The 20,438-nt window shown below is 51.7% G+C and overlaps 3 protein-coding genes across 3 annotated transcripts; 1 reads left to right on the top strand and 2 right to left on the bottom strand.

Annotated features, from left to right (window-relative positions):
- Positions 1-5,608: 5,608 nt before the first annotated feature.
- Positions 5,609-7,211, bottom strand: MIND_01276900 (uncharacterized protein; the record flags this gene model as incomplete). The annotated part of the gene is made up of 3 exons (XM_037369240.1): positions 6,740-6,747; positions 6,806-6,913; positions 6,956-7,211. 3 exons carry the CDS (start codon positions 7,209-7,211, stop codon positions 6,740-6,742), a joined length of 372 nt encoding a protein of 123 aa, XP_037214446.1.
- A 10,396-nt stretch (positions 7,212-17,607) lies between these two features.
- On the bottom strand, positions 17,608-18,902 carry MIND_01277000 (Palmitoyltransferase; the record flags this gene model as incomplete). The annotated part of the gene is made up of 6 exons (XM_037369241.1): positions 17,608-17,792; positions 17,841-18,090; positions 18,134-18,323; positions 18,373-18,482; positions 18,535-18,716; positions 18,770-18,902. The coding sequence occupies 6 exons, from the start codon at positions 18,900-18,902 to the stop codon at positions 17,608-17,610; spliced, it is 1,050 nt and encodes a 349-aa protein (XP_037214447.1).
- Positions 18,903-19,290: 388 nt separating this feature from the next.
- Positions 19,291-19,728, top strand: MIND_01277100 (uncharacterized protein; the record flags this gene model as incomplete). The annotated part of the gene is made up of 1 exon (XM_037369242.1): positions 19,291-19,728. The coding sequence occupies one exon, from the start codon at positions 19,291-19,293 to the stop codon at positions 19,726-19,728; it is 438 nt and encodes a 145-aa protein (XP_037214448.1).
- Positions 19,729-20,438: the final 710 nt, after the last annotated feature.

The raw sequence follows: 20,438 nt of genomic DNA on the forward strand, positions 1-20,438 counted from the left end.
CGCACTCGAGGGCGTTTCCGTTCCGGTCCCGGCTCTGAACTCCTCCGTGATATCCGTGATGCCCTCTCCGGTGAGCCTGACCTGGAGGAGCCCGTCGCACTAGCGGCCCGGCAACTTCTTAAGGTTCAAGGTCAAGCTCGAGGCCCCCGCTCCTCACGTTCTGACGAGTGGGCCGTCTCCGGCGGTCTTCTCCATTTCCGAGGAAAGATCGTCGTACCAAAGGACAAGGACCTCCGGAGACGCATCATCGAGCTCTGCCATGACACCCGAGTCGCCGGACACGCAGGTCGTTTCAAGACCCTGGAGTTGGTCTCCCGGAACTACTGGTGGCCTCAGATGTCTCGCCATATCGGCCGGTATGTTGCGACCTGTGACTTGTGCTGTCGCACCAAGGCACTCCGGAGACTGCCCCACGGAGAACTGCACCCCACGGAAACGCCTCCGGAACGCTGGCATACCGTCTCCGTCGACTTCATCGTAGAGCTTCCCGAAGCCCATGGGTACGACGCGATCATGGTCGTCGTTGACACCCTCGGAAAGCGCGCCCACTTCTCAGAGTGTCATACGACGGTCGATGCAGTAGGGGCAGCCCGCCTCTACTACCGGAATGTCTGGCGGCACCATGGGACTCCGGAGAAGTACGTCTCCGACCGCGGCTCGCAGTTCATCGCGGACTTCACCCGAGAACTTTGGCGTCTAATCGGCATCAAGCCCGCCACGTCCACCGCGTACCACCCGCAGACAGACGGTCAGACAGAGCGCGTCAACCAGGAGCTGGAGCAGTACTTGCGGATCTTCACCAACTACCAGCAGGACGACTGGGATGAGCTGATTCCGGCCGCGGAGTTCGCCTACAACAACCACGTTCACTCCTCCACGCAGCAGGTCCCCTTCATGACGGACACGGGACGGCTCCTGCGCATGGGCTTCGAACCCGGAGTCCGTTCCGCCATGGAGTCAGTGAACGAGTTCCGCGACCGGATCGCCACTGGTGTTGCTGAAGCCAAGGCCGCGCTCACTAAGGCCAAAGAGGAGTACAAGCGCTACTACGACCGGGAGACGGACTCCGTCTCCGGAGTTTAAGGTTGGCGACCGTGTTTGGCTGGATGCCTCTGACATCAGGACGACTCGCCCCTCGGAAAAGTTCTCCCATCGCCGCCTTGGGCCGTTCAAGATAGTCGCGGAGATCAGCAAAGGTGCCTACAAGCTCGACCTCCCTCCGCGCTACTCGAAGCTCCACCCGGTCTTCCCCGTCGTCAAGCTCGAGCTCGCTCAGGACAACCCCTTCGACGGACCCCCGGCTACGACCAGCCCCCTCCGGACCTCGAGGACGGAGTCCCGGAGTGGGAAGTAGAGGAAATCCTGGACGCAAGGGTGAGGTATAAGCGGCTGAACTACTTCGTCAGATGGAAAGGCTACGACGCATCGCACGACCAATGGGTCCCTTCGACCGCGTCTTCGCCCGGAGAAAATTGCGGAGTTCTATCGTAAGTACCCTGGCAAGCCACGACACATCGCCTCCGCGACCTTCGACTCGATTCCGTTCCGGTCTATGCGTCGGGACGCCGCATTCAAAGGGGGGTGATGTCAGGGGAACCTCCCTTTCGGCCCCTCGGAGACGCCTCCGATTCGGTCCGACTCCGGTTCCGTCTCCGGTCCGGCCCTCCATCTCGCCCGCACAATCACCGATCCGTCAACGCCCTCCCGACGGTCGCCCTGGGACCTCGCCTGCGACGCCGCCCAAGCCTTCTGTGCCCGACAGCGGCAGCTACGGACAAGCAGTATATAGTCAGCTACCTAGCAGGCGGACCCTTAGAGTTTCTTCTCTTTGGATCCTCCCCTGCTAGGACCTTGATCTCAGGCCTCCGGGGTTGCCCTTACAAGAAGCCAGAAAAGCACCATAAACTAATTCAAAAGATTCTCGGAGAAGCGGGCCGGGAGGACGCAGGCTATCACATTAGTGTGACTTGTTTGTTCATGTTTGTCCCTGGCATTTACACTTGTTTGGCTGATGGAATTTCAACTGGATGGGACCTTGTAAAGCAAGGTAACTACTGTCCTATTTGGATCAAGTGTCTGTGTTATGCGTTACGTTGACTAAAAAAGTCCTTGTTAAAAATCGCTATAAATCGAAAGAAATTTTTGTGGTCCCAAATTTCGAAAAAGTGCCAGACACTTGATCGAAATAGGACAGTAATGTATGTTGAAGTTTTGATGGTCACATGTGTGACTTGCCGGAATGTTCTAGCACATTCTCTTTCCTGCTGACTGATTCACTCAGAATATACTAGAACAATGTACAAATAGTATCTAAAGTTAATTGCGAGCGAAGCGGGCATATCCAGTAAAGCACGTGAGGAACCCAATGCCGTTTTCCAACGGTACAATCAATTTTTGATGGGAAACAGAATGTCCTCAAACACACTGCAGGAGTTCCGGAATAAACGGGGCCCCTTTCGATCGATTATACACCTCTAATCAATGTACCAAAAAAAGTAGTTTTTTTAATACCTCTATTTGCATGCAAAAAAACCGTCCCAAATTTACCTGCTTATATGAGAAATACGTGCTATAAATAGACCTTATTTTTGTCACCCAGTTCTGGGGCAGATTGAACACCCTTTTTTGGACTAGTTTTTGCATCAAAATGGGAACCAAAAAATATTCACTTATATGATCCAGGGCCCTGATATATGTCATATAAGTGCATATAAGTCAATATAAGTGAAGATTTTTTTGGTCCCCATTTGGATGGCAAAAAAGGTCCCAAAAAGGCCATTTGATATACCCCCAAAATCAGGTGACAAAAACCAAGTCTGTTTATAGCACATATTCCTCATATAAGTAGGTGAATTTGTGACAATTTTTGGGGGCACAAATAGAGGTACCCAAAAAATTTCTTTTTTTGGTACATTGATTTTAGGCATATAATCGATCGAAAGGGGCCCCGTTTATTCCGGAACTCCCACAGTGACATGGTCAATTATCCGTCTATTGCCCTGAAACTTGGTATAATGAATCTCTGAGTAGCCAGGAATATGCTGAAAAAAATTCAGGCGAAAATACTCAACATTGATTGAGATAGAGAACAATGGCCTATGCCACCCTACTATGCACGTGATTTGAAGCGAGCTTCTGTCGCTCGCGGGTCCATATTAGATAGTTAGCGTAGGGCATCGTTTGCCCTAACGCACAGATCCTTTATCGGAGTGTGATTGCAAACCCTTATCGCTCTTTTTGATCCCATCGCACCTCGGATCAACATTTATTTCAACAAAATGTACCGTCGAGAATGGCACTGATTACTCATCCATCAAACGTCACATTTGCCCATGTCAGAATGGCAGGATTGGGCCACATTACAGACATAACAATTTTTCAGATGTATGTGTAGGCTACTAGCAGTATGCTAGGTGGATAAAATATATATAGTCTGACTTGCAGTCAGAGTTAAAAACTATCTAAGTTTATCTTATTCAGAGTCTCTAGGCAGTCCAAGCCTGATTACAAACTATAGAAATTTTTAAATTTCTTGAATCTTGGCAAATCAGTGAACAAGTAGGCTTTAAGCTTGTTCTCCAGAACCTCTCAGTAGTCTGACTTTGGTCTACAATCTAGAGTTATAGATACATAGTGATTGCATCTGCGGTGTCTGTCACTGACTCACTGGCACTGCAGTCTGTGTTTTGTCAAAGTCAAACTCGACAGATTGACAGCTGGAGTGGGAACTGGTATAATTATACCGTTCTTCGGATTTTGTATCCTCACTTTCCTCCTATCATGTCTCGCCATCCTGCATTGGACGTTCTTCCCGCTGAGCTCTGGGAGCTCGTTGTGGAGCACTTGGACAACGACAAGGACCTGCTATTGGTTGCGGGCGTCGCACAGCTCCTGAACGAGCTTTGCATTCGAGAGTACCTCGCGCGGAGGGAGGACGACACTGTGACATTACACAAGCCCGACGCGGAGACTATGCACACGTTGGCACACTCCAGGCTGCTCCGGCGCGTCGCAATTGTCTACGGGCCGCACCGCACCCCCGCGATGGACTTGCTTGCGCACATGCTGGCGCGTGCCCCGAATATCACGCACGTGGCGCTGACGTTCGGGTCGCCACAGGGGTTCCGCACAAACGGCGCCGGCGGCAGCGGCGTCCTTGTGCTCTGCCGCGCGCTCGCCCACGCATACGGCCCGCGGCACGTGGGCGGGCCGGTGATCGTGAACTACGCCGGCGCGTTCTTCACGTGTCTTCCGGGGAACATCGCCCGCTGGTACCTCCCCGGTGGACGGCTCAACCCGCCGGCACGCGCGCGCCTCGTAACAGACACGGACAGTCCCGGTACGACGACGACCACGTGCCATGACGGCAGCAGGCGCCGTGTCGCGCAGCTCACGCGGCTCAAAAGCGTGGAACTTACCGTTCTCGGCCCGTCCGCGTGCAGCATGCTGGTATTCAACAGCGACGAACTCGAGTCATTTGATGTGATCGACGACCTCTCCCCGTCGGTCCGGCCGTACCTTGCCGAATTCCTTCGCCATGCCCGTCTGCCCGCACTCCGAACCATTGATATCGCGCTGCGCAACCTTCAGACCGCCGGCGCGCTTCGTAGATTCCTACAGAACCACCCCCAGCTGGCCAAGGTGTCTACTACGGGTGCCCTACATGTACCGCCCGGCACGGCACCGGCGCCGCACCCGGCGATCGCCGAGATCTCCATGCGTGCCGATCCGAGCTCCGATACCGTGCCCGGCGGAGTTCTTTCCTGGCTCGCGCAGTCGCCCAGCCTCAGTATTGTGTCCCTCACATTCAACGAAACCGCCTCCAATACAGCAGCATTCCTCCGTGACCTCGAGGCACTCACCGGCCGCCCTGCTACAGCACCGGCACTCACGCTCCACCTCACGTTAACGGTGCCAGCTGGCAAAGCTGCCCCACGTACGGGTCACGGTCATGGGCCAGCCCTATGGGCAAGCACCCAGCCTTTCCTCGCCGTCGCTACAGGGCTCTTCTGTGTCGGCCAGGCCACACTTACCGTCCCCACGCTTGTGACGGCAAAGCGCCTGCTGCCGTGGGTTGTGCGCCTCCCTGCACTTACACAGGCGACCTTTATTGTGGCCTGTCTCTCGCCGACATTGCCCAATGATGCTGTGCTTGCTGAGCGGGAGCGCCTTCAGGCAGCACTTTCTGTTGCCGCTGAGGCTGCAGGATGGTGGGGTGATCCTGCGCGGGCGCCTCGTCTGCGTGTGGCGGTTCAGGTGCCTTCCCCTCTGGAGGGTATGATTGCAGCGTGAATTTCAATTTCACGCGATGCTTAAATCTTATTGGCACCATGTACCTGCCAGTGTATCTAGGTAGTTATGTACAAGATTATTATGTCTGGTCTGAGGGGTGACCTTTCTCTGCCATGGGATTGTAGCAAGTATACATCATGATAGGAAAAATAAGTTGAATGGGTTGATTGAAACATGTGGAGTCTATCAGTTCACTCCTGACTGTAATCTGTTGTCCCCACCTCCGACCTCGGTCATGGAGTCGGAATACGCAGGCGGGCCTGTGAGACGTGGCGTCAATGGCATCACATCTTGACTCAGGCTGTTCGGCCCAGGCCTAGCATAAGCAGGTCTGCTCTTTAACAACTTGTCTGGCTGTCGCCAAGACACGGGGAGCATCAACGTGAATGGTACAAGCCGGGGAATGGTCGTCTTCGGGTCCCAGAGCTGCCGCCGTCGCCACTGCCTGCAATAGCAACACACAAGCACAGATGTGGTGACCAGAAAGATTGGAATGCTGATGCCGAGAGCGATGGGTATGGAATGAGTAGAAGCATGTGCAGGAGAGAGCACTGCCGACCGCAGAGGGCACCTGACAATGATCTCTTAGTGGGTGCTCATAAGAAGGTTTGAGGGACTATGAGTAGTCTCACGCTGCTCGACCCAGTCCACCCTTTTGTGACATGAATACTCTGCAGGTTTGTTGTACTTATGCTTATGCTGGTTGGTGGAGGGGTAGCCGAAGTGCGAGCAGTGCCGTCGGTTGCACTTCTGTATTCAATGGCCATCAAGTTTCCAAGTATACGAGACAGTTTCCATACCGCACAACATTTGCACTGACTGGACAGTTATCACCGCCTAAAATCAACGCGCTCGAAATCTAGTGCCACACCAGTCAGTCAGGTCTCAATTGCTTGCCTCGTCGTATGCACAGGGCACCAAAACGCTGGCGTATGAGCAGATAAGTTGTCCAGTCAGAGAGACAGCTTTCTGAAGTGTCAGGTCGTTGCTGTCAATATCCACCCGCGGACAGGAGGTCATCTATCGCACAGTGAGCGTTCAGGGTCACAATGGGAATCTCGCAAGATCATACCTGTGCTAGTGTGGGCATTAAATACCCAGCACAGTCTTGTGAGTCCGTTGTGGCATACATCATTTGAACTTTAGACTTGACTTCAAGCCGCCAGTCATTGAGCGTTTCGGTCTGATTCTCTACAAAGCCCTCGAGCGACCTCGACAAAGGCAACGAAGTCCCCACTGGCTGTGAAGCGGAAGCCGTTTCCATCCGACCCGTCAAATGGCTAATAAGTCACATTTCAGTAATCACATATTTGACGAGAGAACCGCTGGCACGCACCCCCGCAACACGCATGTTCCCGACTTCTGGTTATATGTCGCGAAATTGAGCTGGGTGACTCGATTTCCCCGGTGTGTGTCGCCTGCCTTGCCGGAAATCCGCCACAATCACTTAAGAGGCTAGCGCATGATTTCATTCGTTATTGATAGTCTGAGCGTCAAGTAAGACGCTGCTTACCACTCATCTCGAACGTGGACCGCTTCATCCCCCGGTCTTTCCTTTCGCTCGCCGTCCCGTGATACAACGTCCCCGCCGAATACTCGCCCTGGCTCATCGCATACGTCACTTGAATACTGTCAATCTGGGAAATGTACCGAAAACACATACCGCATCGCCATGAACAAGTGTTATCTCCTTCACCGCATGTCCCGGATCTATCGCCGGCTTTCCCGCCGCCACCATTGAACACACCTTGATAGTTGTGGACCGATGGCTTGCATGCCTCAAGGTCGCTGAACATCTTGCCCTTCCTGTCGCCAAATACATTTGACCATACAGGCCCGTATCGAGCGTTGTTACCCGCGTAAACACCCGCAGCCGCGGCGGGTTGAAGGGGAGTGTTTCCGGGAGGCGGAGCAATCATGCGCCGGGAAGCTCATAGTGGTTTGCCATACGGATCCAACTCGTGACAAGATCGTCGCCGGTCGCGTTATGCATGGACAACGGGACCAGCATTCGACGTGTCATGCCCCAGCATATTCTCAGCCAGTGGATATAATGAGACTGCTTGGACACCATGACGATAGACACGAGAATGACATTTCCGGAACTTAACAGGGCCATATGAAACGGAGGATGGATAAGTATACGCAGAGATTGTAATTGTTCCACCTAGGTCGGCGGTCGGAGTAAACACAGGCTGCGTTGGCCTCGCAGACCAGCAGCAGCGCCGATGCAGCGCTCCTCGCTAAGCAGTAATGTGTGGTCCGCAGGTGAAGCACAATATGCTTTGCACGACGTCCGCCAAATGGGTGTGTCGGCACGACGGAACGGGTGGAGACGGAGGAGATGATGGAGCGCAGGTGGTTGTTTTGAGCTCGAGCGTGTGTTGTTAGTCGTTGACGGGAGAATTCCATCGGCCATGGGCAAGCTTTTATACTTGCAATGTATGCAGGCTCGCTTCACCACGACATCCGGCGACAGTACTGGTTGCAAGGTTTTTGACGCAAGTCTGAGATCGAGATGAAGCCTTCGGCGCCAAGATGAAAGACGTTGGACACCATGTCCAAGGAGCCGAGCTATACATGCAATCCCCCAAAGCCCAGGGTCGTCGAATATATCCAAAAGAGTGTGTTTGCAGTTAAGCACATTTTGGATGCGATTAACAAGCAAAATGAAACGCAGGAACGACAAGGGAAGCAGGGAGTCCGTCTTCGTGTCGAGTTTTTTTCAGTCCCCGACGACGACTTCCCGTCCACCTTCAAGCGACCATGACCAAAACGGTGAACCACTAGCGTCCTCGGGAGGTCATGAACAAGACAATAGCTCTGTTGTACATTGGCTCATCGTGTAGCCTTACTCCGGCAATACGAATGAGGCCGACCGAGTATGGTGTCACCAGCTATGCGACCGATACCAATGTTTTTGCGCATGGGACCTGCAGCACAGCCACATGACAGGAAGTCGCAATCGAGACTACAAAGCTGGTGGTGGGCGATGAAGCATTTTTTCGCCTGCGAGTTGATGCTCCCGATAATCGTGTGGGTCGGCGAAACCGGGTTATTTGGCATTTGGAGTCGGACATGGAAACAGGACGAGTAGGAAGCCGCATCCGAAAGCCATTTTTCATATTGGTATTGCGAAAGCATGACGCCCTGACCGGAAAAGCACGGAAACGAGTCCGTTCCTCGTCAATTGAAAAGGTCGAAGTTTAACCGAAGGAAATGAGTACGGGGCAGTGAATGGGAGGATCGTTGTTGGTAACTGCCGTGTTGTACACTTTTGAGCATATCGTTGACCGAATGAGGAACCAGCATAGAAAGCGCGTGGCGGGTGTATCAAACGACTTCCTTAGCGAAGCCGTCGTCCGCGAAAAGATGGCAGTGGCCTAAAATCGATGAAATTTCGGCATGTCGGGAATGTAGGCTGTAGGCGGCTTTTTTTTGGCTATGGCGGGGTGAGGGTATGTGGTCCTTTTCCTCAAAATGAAGCGCAAGAGGAGGAATATTATCGCTCTGGAAGTTGTCGTTTTGGTGAAAGGCGTAGGAAGCCCAAGGTTATGGTGTCGGAAGCATCCTGCAGGCAATGGTAGGCCTTCCGCGATGATGATCTAGTACTTCAGTCCGCAGATTTTTGGCGGATTTGAAGATGAGACAGACATAGCGAGGAAGGATGTGGGCTCGTTGGTCCGCAAGAAGGGCATCACGGCCAGGAATATATGACCATTGACTGTGCTTTCGGGACCAGATGCTCGAGACGGACGAGGTATATGGATGGAGAACGTTTCAAGGCACTGTCGCGAGATTAGCATGCCAATGAAGAGGGAGACGACGACATACTGTGTTATCATTTCTCGGACACAGTTTCGCTCTTTGTCTCTGTCAGGCCCCAGCCGTTCCTTCCCTCGAGAGAGTATATATATATTATTATATATATATAGGCTTCCAAAGCACACGCCGTTAGCATCGGGGTAAAACTGCAAGATAAAAAAGTCCACATACGAAGCAGTCCTCCGAAGCAACTTCCTCCCCTCAGACTCAGAGTTCAAAAATGGGCTTGAAGGGCGGGCACGTTGAGGAGAGTATGTCCAGAGTCCAGGAGAAAGAGAAGGGCGTTTTCCAAACACCCCCGAACAGCCGACCAATGGAGCTCTCCAGCTAAAAGCGAGCTCGGGCGAGCTTGATGGGGGGTGAGTATATTGCATATTGTTATGAAACGTGGCGCACTATGCAAGACCTCCGGTCAGCTCCAGCGAGTCAAGTACCCCCCAGCGAAAAAACCAGCGAAAACGATGTGGCCAAGATTAGTATCTGTATAAAGCACCACATGCCAATGCAGGTGGACAGCGCGCGACGGGTCGGTACGCTGGAGTGGATTGAATGGACGCATTGGAGGGAATGAGATGGTGGTCAAGGAGTGCGGCGTCGTGACAGCTCCAAGTTTGGGCATCGAGCGATTCGACGACCCAACGACGACCAACCACTGCCTCTCGCGTCCAACGCGAAAACTTGAAGGCATAACGACAACGATGGTTTCCCCCCCGACGTAACTTCCTCCTTGTTACACCGCACTTGATGCTCTCAGTTCATCAAGTTATTTCTACCAGTATGCTCACTGTTGAGTCTGGAAGCCTTAGGTGGAATTTGGTCGTCTTCTGAATATCCTTGCCCATCCTTCTTGGCGCGTCAACAGCTACACGACCGTCATGCGCTACAATCAAGGGATACAAACAAATCTGCCCCAAACACCTCAGCTCAATGTGTATCTGTACGCCGAAGGGAATGCCATATTCAAGTTATTATAAGGAGCTCAATGTACTTGTCGCCGACTGCTCCCCGTACCCATGCCCATGGCCACATATCGTCGAGCCTTAAACTATGCGTGCCCTCCGGAAACAACCTCTGGCGGTCTACAGCTGTCAGGTTCCGAGATGGTGATGGGAAACAGCGCAATGCAATGTAACTACGGAAGTACAAGCCTGTTCGGAAACTCGGTGTGGTGCACGTATAACTGGGTCCGCTAAATTCCGAGCTTCATAACCATCGCTAACAGACATCGTCAGGATGGTGTAAGGGCAACCCCGGAGGCCTGAGATCAAGGTCCTAGCAGGGGAGGATCCAAAGAGAAGAAACTCTAAGGGTCCCCGGAGTCCCATGGTGCCGCCAGACGTTCCGGTAGTAGAGGCGGGCTGCCCCTACTGCATCGACCGTCGTATGACACTCCGAGAAGTGGGCGCGCTTTCCGAGGGTGTCAACGACGACCATGATCGCATCATACCCATGGGCTTCTTTAGCCTAGTAATTCTCCCTAGGCCAAAGCATTATTTTAATAGGAATATATATTATTACTCTTTATCTGGTATTCTATTACCTAAGCTAGTGCACCCATTTATATAATGTTTTTAATGTGGGACCATTTTTGATTGCCATCAGTACTTTTGATGGCTATATTACAATACATCATTTTTGTCCAAATTAGGATTATCATTGACACAGGCCTTCCCAACTATATACCGGGTCATCGGCCTGAAGAAAAGGAGTTTAAAGTATTATATATGTATTAATATTAATATTATAGGTATTATATAACCATTTATTCCATCATTGATGCTATATTGATCCAGACACCCTGAGATGATTCTAGCCTAGATCACTGGGTACACCTAGGCTAGGTACATTTAGTATCCTAGGCAATGCATTCCCTAGGTGCACCTAAGCCAGGAGGCTAATTCTTACAGCTATGGGTGGAGCAGCTGTGTCCGTGTAGCGGGCGATCAACTCCGCTAACATCTCGTCACCGAGTTGTTGGATCACCTCGTCGAGGACGTCCATCGAGCGGACATCGGCGGGGAGGGGGCAATCCCGGGCGAGATGGTTTGGGTTGCCGCACCTGAAGCAGGCGCGGCGAGGGGCACCCCGAGCCCTGGTGCGGTCCAACTCCATAGGGACGGGAGCTGGAGGCGCCGGAGCGGGGGCGCGAGCCGCGGGTGGCACGACCGGAGCCACCGGGCGGAAGGGGGCCGGAGCCGGGATGCGTTTGACCGGAAACGGAGTCCGAATCAAACCGCCAGGCATCTTGGGGGCGGCTGACTTGATCAGCTTGGCCCGGACCAGGGCCTCATATTGACGGAAGGCCCGGGTGCGCCAGCTAAGGTAATCCCGGAGGTCCGGGGGGTCGTTCGAGGACGTGATTCCGTTGTTGATCAAGGGGTCAAGTCCGTGGCGGAACTTGGTCACCTTGACCAGCGCGTCTTCGAATCCGGCGAGGTCCATCAGGTCCTCGAAGTCGTTGGTGTACTGGTAGACATCCTTTGTACCCATGTGATAGGCGGAAGTCTCCAGCTTGGAGAGAGCGTGATCTTGCTCGTTCTCCTCGACGAACCAGAGTCGAAACTCAGAAACGAACGAGCCCCAGGACGGAAACGGAAACGGGGCTTTGCTTGCGTGGCGCTCCGCCCATTGCTGAGCGGGTCCTTCTGCCATAAACGACATGGCATAGCGGACGGCCTTTTCCTCGCTCGCCTCTCCGTTGACCACAAAGGCCTCAGGGGCAAGGCGGGCGTAGGTGCGGACCGCATAGAGAAACGCGCGGCCGCGTTTCCGATCGCCGTTGAAGGTGAACGGAGGGTTTGGTCGCAAGACCAATTTTGAGGCGAGGTTGATGTCGCCAAAGAGGGCCTCGGAATCGCCCTGAACCGGAGTCGGAGTCGGAATCGACGTCTCCGGCAAAGGTGTTTGGGGTCCGCCAGCATTATTAGCGGCGGCAGCGGCAGTGGAAGCCTGGTTGGTGAGTAAAGCAAGGGCCTCAGTTAGGCTATCGATTTTCGCCTCGAGTGAGTCCAGCCGGGCGTCTGCGGTAGGAGTGACTCCGGACGGCATGACGGGTGCGGGGACCACAGGAGTAGAGGAGGAGGGGACAAGTGGCAGGGGCGGTGACGAGGGCGGAACAGACTCGTACTCCGAGCCTGAGTCAGCGCCGAACCTGGCAATCTTGTCCGGTTGATCCCGTAGAGAGTTTCTTCTGCTATAAGGGCAACCCCGGAGGCCTGAGATCAAGGTCCTAGCAGGGGAGGATCCAAAGCGTGAACATTGGTAAGCGAATACAAATGAAGCTGACCTAGCAGGGGAGGATCCAAAGAGAAGAAACTCTAAAGGTCCGCCTGCTAGGTAGCTGACTATATACTGCTTGTCTGTAGCTGCCGCTGTCGGGCACAGAAGGCTTGGGCGGCGTCGCAGGCGAGGTCCCAGGGCGACCGTCGGGAGGGCGTTGACGGATCGGTGATTGTGCGGGTGAGATGGAGGGCCGGACCGGAGTCGGAACCGGAGTCGGACCGGAATCGGGGCGCGTCTCCGGGCCGAAAGGGAGGTTCCCCTGACATTGCCCAAAGAATGTTGCAAGTTGCAGATGTTGAGTTGAAAGTTGCGCATGCTGAGTTGAAAGTTACACATGCATGTTTAAAGTTGTAAGTTGCATGTCAAAAGTTGCAACAGGGGACTTCAAAGTTGCAACTTGTTCCAGTCAGGTTGCTGAAGAGACCAATAGTTGCCAGTCATCAAGTTGTGCACTGAAAGTTGCAAGTTGTGCATGGACAAACAAGTTGTATCAATAAAATCTGGGTAAAACAAAAGTTGTACCTAAAATTTGACCGATTTTGGCTGAAGTTGTACCAAAACTTATGATACAATATACCGCCCATAGTTATCATCCATGAAGTTGTACATAAAAAGTTGCAAGTTGTATGAAAAGAACAAGTTGTATCATTAAATTTGGGGTAAAATCATAAAGTTGTACCTAAATTTTGACTGTTTTGGGGAAAGGTTGTTGTAAAACTATCAGGGGAACCCCCGTATGGGCAGTATACTGTATCACAAGTTTTTGTACAACTTCTCGCAAAAACAGAGAAAATTTAGGTACAACTTTGATTTTCCCCAAAACTTAATGATACAACTGGTTGTTTTTGTGTACAACTTGCAGCTTTTTATATATAACTTATTGCTGACAACTATCACTCTCTGCAGCAACTTGACAGGAACAACTTGCACGGCTTTCTTGCACTCAGAGTCGGTGGCCAGGCCTCCTAGGGGCCTTCCTCCGTGAGGCCGGCCGTTGTTTGGGCTTTTCTCCCAAGCCCACCGGCCACTCTCCTGGACCGCGTGGCCCAGGCATTAGCGCGGGCCTGTCGGCCTGCCTGCCTGGCCTGCCGACTCTTCCCCCCACTAGCAGACATGTTTGTGTCAGCTAGGCGAGCGAGTCTCCTCGACCCGCTCCCCTCTTCTTCCCTTTCCCCTTCACCTCCTGCTGACACATATCCATAGCTTATCACCCGAAAATCAGGTCGTGAAACACCCTACTTATTCACCCCCCTTCACCACCAATTGTTCACCCCTCAGTAGATTTGTGATAATGCTGGGGCTTATCAGTGGCAAGTGTGCAGGTTGCCACTGATAATATACAGTGGGTTTGGGGCTAAACAGGTGAGGAGGCTGTAGATGATGGTCAGGATGGGTTGGAGTGTCTGAGGGAGTGCCAGTCAGATGATTCCCCGGACAGTTTCAGTGTTTCAGGCTAGTAACAGTCCTCTAAGTGTTTCACTCTTACAGAACTGGTCAGTATAATATTAATTACTTTTTTTTCTGTCAAGATTGCTATTCTATTCATTGGATCTTTTTGAATCTTTTTCCTTAACAAATGAAGGTATCTCTTTTTTGACCAATCTAAGTTACTTTTGCTGGAATATGTGTTTTTGGCAAAAAAATCTGAGTTGCAAACTACTACTTTTTTGAACCTTCATGAGCTAGATTCATGTTAAACATTCTTTTAAGTTGTGCCAAATTGATCAAAACACTAAGTACTAATCATCTATCTGTATTTCCAAGGCTCAGATATAATAGATATTGTGGCCACAAAAATCCCAACACTTCCATGCCTGTGGGACCCCTCTACCCAGACTGGTACATGGCTGGTCCTGCCACAATATGCCGATTGATCATTGTCATATTGAATGGCGTGACAGACACATCGCTGTCCGTCACTGCAATGAAGCTGGCAAACTGCTGAGCATCTATCTCGATACTGCCCTAACACATACATTGTTCCGTTGATCAATGGTGAGCTGTTGTTACCATAGATAAGTCCACCAGGCTGGCGCGTTGACCCGCATGTTCCATCATCGCTCATATTGAACAATGGCGTATAGGTTGTGTTAAGTTGAGAAATCCACGCCACAAACTAAATGACAGCACCAACTGTTGAAATTATTTGACCCAGCACCATAGTGGACATACCTTTGCAGGCCCAGCAGTAGAATTGGTCGTGTATAATCTATCATAGCCAGTGACCTGGCCGGGTTTCTCCCATGATAAATCCACCTGGAAATCCGGCGCCGAAAGCGGGAGACTGCGATTATGTGTTATTGCAGGGAGTGTTGACTTCTGCGGGTCTGTCGAGTTGATCAACAGCATGGCGGATGGATTGTTCTAGAGTGCTATCAACTTGAGACTCAGCTTTACGCAAGAGGATAACACATACAGTAATGTTCAGTGTCGGGAAAATCTGGAACACAATGTGAGGGTTTTCACTGGGGCATGCTGTAATATATAGGGCGAAAGGAGTGTCCACGCCATGGCCTGGGTAATCCCGGGAATAAACCAGGTTGGCATCGGAAAGAGACCTTCGAATTGCTGAAAAATCATCTGCTGTCGAGCCTCGGTGGTGATCGGATCGATTGGAGGAGCAGCTCTGCAGCGGGCCTGGAATCAAGATGTTCGAGAAATCCATAAACACCCGATTCGCCAAAGCGGGTCAGCTGCCACGAACGTCAATGACAAGGGCGCCCACATCTAGCATACAGACACACACCTTCTGGCAAAAATCAATGAATTCCCGGACCGTTGTAAAGGGATATGTATAGTTGCAAGGCTTCGCGGCCGCAGCTACTGCCAGTCAGCATCAATAGTCCATACACACAATGTTTGCTTACACCCCAAGATGTTTGTTAACATGGTGGCATGCCCGACCTCCTGATCCGCCATGAATTCGATCAGATACCGGTCTGCTGCAGTCAAACCAGCGGAAGCGAACTCTTCGTCCGTGAATTGTGCCAATCCTCGGTGAAATAGATCGAGTTCTATCCATTCTTGATTAAGTGCAAGATTCTGAAACACGGTGGCTATATGAGCGCAGTTCTCGAGGAGCGCTTGTTGGGACGAACCATGGATTGGAAGTCGAAGTCGCTGAGATAAGTGTACACTGGCGGGGTCGAGTTGGTTCCGATTCCACCCGCTGGAGTGAACGGAGCGATGGTTGTCGTCGGAGCTGCCGAAGTTACCGATACAGTGGATGCGGCATTGCTGCTGATTCCAGGTGCAGCATGAACGTTAGCCGAGGAATGAAGGAGGGCAAGGGTGAAGGTGAAGGTGAAGGCAAGCTGCATGTTTGTTCAGCGCGCCGATTGGCAAAGATTGCTGGTTTAAATGGAGTTGCCCAAGAAGGTTGACGAGAGATATGACCCACCTATGATGCGTTTAGAAACTGAATCCCACGAGTAGGCACAAATTTGAAGCTCGGACCACAGTATTCCTGGTCATGCATGACGAGTTTTGCCTTGTGGAGTACTAGTAGCACTCCAGCCATCCGAACGAGAATATTCTTCTTGTTTGTATGAGCCCCCCTCTCAGCCTGAGCGTAGGACGAAGAGAACCTCTCTTCGCTCTAGGCTGAATAGATTCGTCGAGGACATGAGTGCATAAGGACTTCAATGAAAGATCACTCAGCTTACTTCGCTACAGAACCGTACAAGAACCGCATCAGGAGAAAACACCATGACGCCTGCACCTCCGGCGCGCGCTTCTTGTCCGCATAGATCAAGGAGACCAGCGTGGCATAGGGCTTGGTTTGTAAAAAAATTTGGAGATTATCAAACGGTTTGATAAAAATAGCCTCTGAAACCCAGTTTATAAACCGGTTTTTAGGTTTTATAAACCAACTGAGCCGATATGACCGGAGAGATCAAAATTGCCTTTTTAGGAATTTTTTTGCAGCAAATTTTAGTGTTTTAACTTCATGACTTTGAGATTCATAGACATTAGGGGTTGAAACAGCAAGGTTATATCAACTATCACTTGTAAGTTTGCATAACATGAATTAGTTATATATAACATGTATAATTTACTTATCAGCAGATTTGAGAACCCCTGTCATGAATCCTTTAGAACAGTTAAAAATCATGATAACCTTGATAATAATTAATCTGTATGGTTAGTATAGTATAGTCACACACCCAAGCTCCCAATACTTACTGGATTAATCATGATCAATATGGCAATATTAGCCGAAAGTGGGTTGAGATCCTACTTGATAAGAAACAATATATTATAATAGACCTATAAGATATGATCAAACCTACTAGCAGTATATAGAAGCAATATTAGTGTAAAGTAAGTCTGGTTTGCTAGCTTCTTTCCTTTCTGGGTGCTTACTAATATAAAACCATAAAACAGGGGGTTTCCAGCCAGGCTGTTTATAAACATATAAAACAGGGGTGTTTATAAACCGGTTTACAAACACCCCTATATAAACCAAGCCCTAGCGTGGCACAAATGGGAACGTTGTTTCGGATCGACGTAAAGCATCTACCTTCAGCTGATGACGAGGGACAAGACGAATGCCGGGTCCGCCGGCGCGGGCTGTGTTCAGATATTCAAGAAATCCAAAGATTTTCGAGAGGACTCGGAGGACGCACGCACGAGTACCAGCAACTCCAACTCCTCTGTTCTATGGGGTGCAGATTGCATCATGGGGCGAAAAGGAAGACCTTAAGCTTCAAGCTTGGGCTATGACGATCACGATGGAAGTGTAGAGTAAGCAGTGACGACTTGTGTGCGGATATTCACGTCACACGTGTCGGTGGACTTGGACTCGTTTCGTCTCCACGGACAGGCACAAAATGTTCCAGTCTGAAAAGCGGATTACGTTCCCTACATCCCAAGGGACACTTCACCTTCTACCGCGCAAAGGTACACTTCTGATTCAGAAAGATATCACAGCATCGAGTCAATTGCAGCGAGAGAATTTATCTACAGAGGCGCTATTACAATTTCTAACCTGCAAAGCCGTCAGTCCGAGGGGGCAAGGGCAACGTCACAATTGGGGTCAGACACGAATAGTAACAAAAGCCGGATGTTCTTTCATCCAAAGGTAACTCCCCGAGCGCGACATACATGCCCCAGAAGGACAGTAGCACATAGACACTCGCGAGCGTCAAATGGCCCCGGCAGGTTTCTTCATTCCCAGGACAAAAGACAACGACACAACTCACAAAACTAGGGCTCGGATCCAGGAAACTCTTCATCATCGTCTGTGAGCTCTTCTCCCCTCCTGACACCAGCATGGCCCTGCTCGTATCCATCTCGTCGTGCCCAGGACCAACCATCAGTATACGGCTGTATCCGCATTGGGAGGAAAAGAGAGTAGAGCGGATATGGGGCAGGAGACGGGGAATGCTTGCCTAGTGCCGCAGAGTCAGATTGGTACCTGAAGGAGAGAAGCGACACACCGATGGCGACATTGAAGAACAGCGCGATGTTCCTCAGCCCACTCCCTAGGTCGTACGAGTTGACGAAAGCCTCTGCGCGGCTCTTCGCCATTTTGCGGTAGACGTCGTTGTCCTGGCTCTCCACGGTGGTCTCCCCGTTGGCGACAGTACGGAGATGGAAGCCGACCATAATACCCACTGCGAGCGACATGACGGCGGCGAGGATGTAGATGAGAAGGAAGATCGTGGAGGGAATGGTGTGGTCCCAGTGCTTTAGTACTTGTCAGAAAAGTTAGAGAAATGAGATAACGCACCATCCAGTCCCGGTCTCCAAAGCCTAATGCCCTAAGAACCGTCTCCCAACCAGCATAGCAGAAGGCCACACATCCAATGACGAGGTAGGCCATGAAAAGGACGAAATGCCGCTCATTGTGCAGCCCCACGCATTGGTTTATCCCTGGGTAGCTGTGAGAGAGGTGGAAGTGGCAGAATGCGAGACGAACACTGAAAGTTGGTGTCAGGGTTATGGGGAAGAGGCGGGGAGGACACTGACAGGACAATGGTGGTCGTATTTGAGGACGCAGCGGTTGCATATCCGACAATGGTGCGCGCGCTGGTTCTCGTTAGCATGCGACAAGTACTTAGCAGATGAAGGACGTACTTCTGGCCGAATTACACCACATCTCCTGCATTTTGTCATCGTGGCCCGTGTTACTCGCGCCTCCTTGCTGCTGCCTCCTCGACCTTGCGGCGGTGGAGTTGAACGGTGGTCGGGGTTAACGAAGCCCGGGGGTACGCGGGTGACAAGGAAGTAGTGTCCGTGCATGTTGAGGGCAATGAGGATGCATATTGGGGTCGTGAGGAACGGATACGAGAGGGTGGGGAGGAGGATTGTGACTGAAGCGAATAAAATAACAAAATAACGCAAAACTAGCAGAAGGAAAGCTCACAGAAGCAGGCCGACCCGAGGCCGGTCAGTATGACCGCGAAGGCGACGAAGAATGGGCCCGCGGCGCCTGTTATTCGATCTCCTAGCCGCTCGCAGGCTTTGAAGCAGCGAAACACGAGCCTGGAGCCGAGCATCAAAGGACTTCGGGCTTTTACGGAAGCTCCAACGTTGTTTCTCGCCTTCTCAGCGCGTTTCCAGCTGGCGGGTAGGGAGGAGCAAGTGTACGTATGACAGCGTGGCTTACGTGGCATCCAGAAACGGAACAGTTTAGCACGAGAGCGAAAATAGGTCACAATTGTGTGGAAAATATCTCTATTGTCACAAAGTGCACCTAAATGTAAGGTGCTGGTAAGGTGTGGTGGGGAAATACTTTTCTCGACATGAGAAGCCTCTATGCCTTGTGGACAGCTTAGTACTGAGTCATCGACCAGAAATCACGACGCGGAATCAACTTCAATCAAGAAGAAAAAAACCTGGCGGCGGTCCCGGGCCGGGTACCGCATCTTGCGTCTTACCCTCGTCATGCCCCTCGTCGAGCCACTCAGCGCCGTCAGCAACGCCTTGCGCACAGCAGGTATTGTTCCTGACGTCCTCCCCGAGTCTTTCACGCCCTCTGGGCTCGTCGGCGTCGCACTCCACGGTACTTCCGTCGAGCTTAAGCTTGGCGAGGAGGTCCCACTTGCACATACGACTGGGCAGCCGCAATTATCCGTCGTCGCCGCACCTTCCGAGGCCATCACCGCAGACGGCCTCTCGCAACACAGTTTCACCTACACAGTCGCAATGCTTGACCCGGACGCCCCCAGCGCAGCGCAGCCCACAAGCAGGCACTTCCGGCACTGGGTGGTGTGTTTTTCGTTGTTCACCCCATTGATAGCTACCTATGAATGCACAGATAACTGGGCTTGTGCCTTCACCGGAAGCTGGGGCGCCAGCGACAGCGAGCACCCACATCAGTAAAACTACAAGTTGGTCTTAGGCATCTTTGAGATCTTGGGCAAGATCTCAAAGATGCCTAAGATGCCTAAGATGCCTAAGACCATGGTCTTGGGCTAAGCAGATTCATTTGTCTTGGGGATCTTTCCCAAGACCAAAATGGTCTTGCTCAAGATCCTTTTAGTCTTTATCAAAAGACCTGTCATCATTCCGAAGACGCTCTTGGAGATATAGACCCAAAATAGATGAAGAAACTCATGTATTGCAGACTATATATATACAACAATAAACAAGATATATATGCCCCCGCGCTTGAGTACGCCATTTCACCAACAACGAGCCACGGCCAGCACCTACACAAGGGCGGCGGCGGTCATACCATCGCACATCCCGCGCCGCCGTCCGAATGCTCTCGCCACCGCTAGAAGCCTCATCAGGACACTATACGACACATATGCAAGGTTATAAACTCACCAGTTGGTGCCGCCGACAGTGTCGGGCAAGTAGCAGAGGCCGACAGGAACATTGAGATTGGTGAGGTTGACAGTCGACACCAATGCTCGTGGCACGTCACAGAGGTGGGCATCGTATCTGCAAAACGGTCAGCTGTTAGTTGTGCTGAACGGGTTCATACCACATCTGGGGATATATCCCCGCTGCCTAGAAAGACGCAGGACGCTGCGCGGGCCGTTGTGCGTTGCGCAGAAGATTTGTTCAATGCCCAGTGGGTGTTC

This window comes from Mycena indigotica (genome assembly GCF_014461135.1).
Source record: "Mycena indigotica strain 171206Taipei chromosome Unknown Mind.scaff0013, whole genome shotgun sequence".
Lineage (NCBI taxonomy): Eukaryota > Fungi > Basidiomycota > Agaricomycetes > Agaricales > Mycenaceae > Mycena > Mycena indigotica.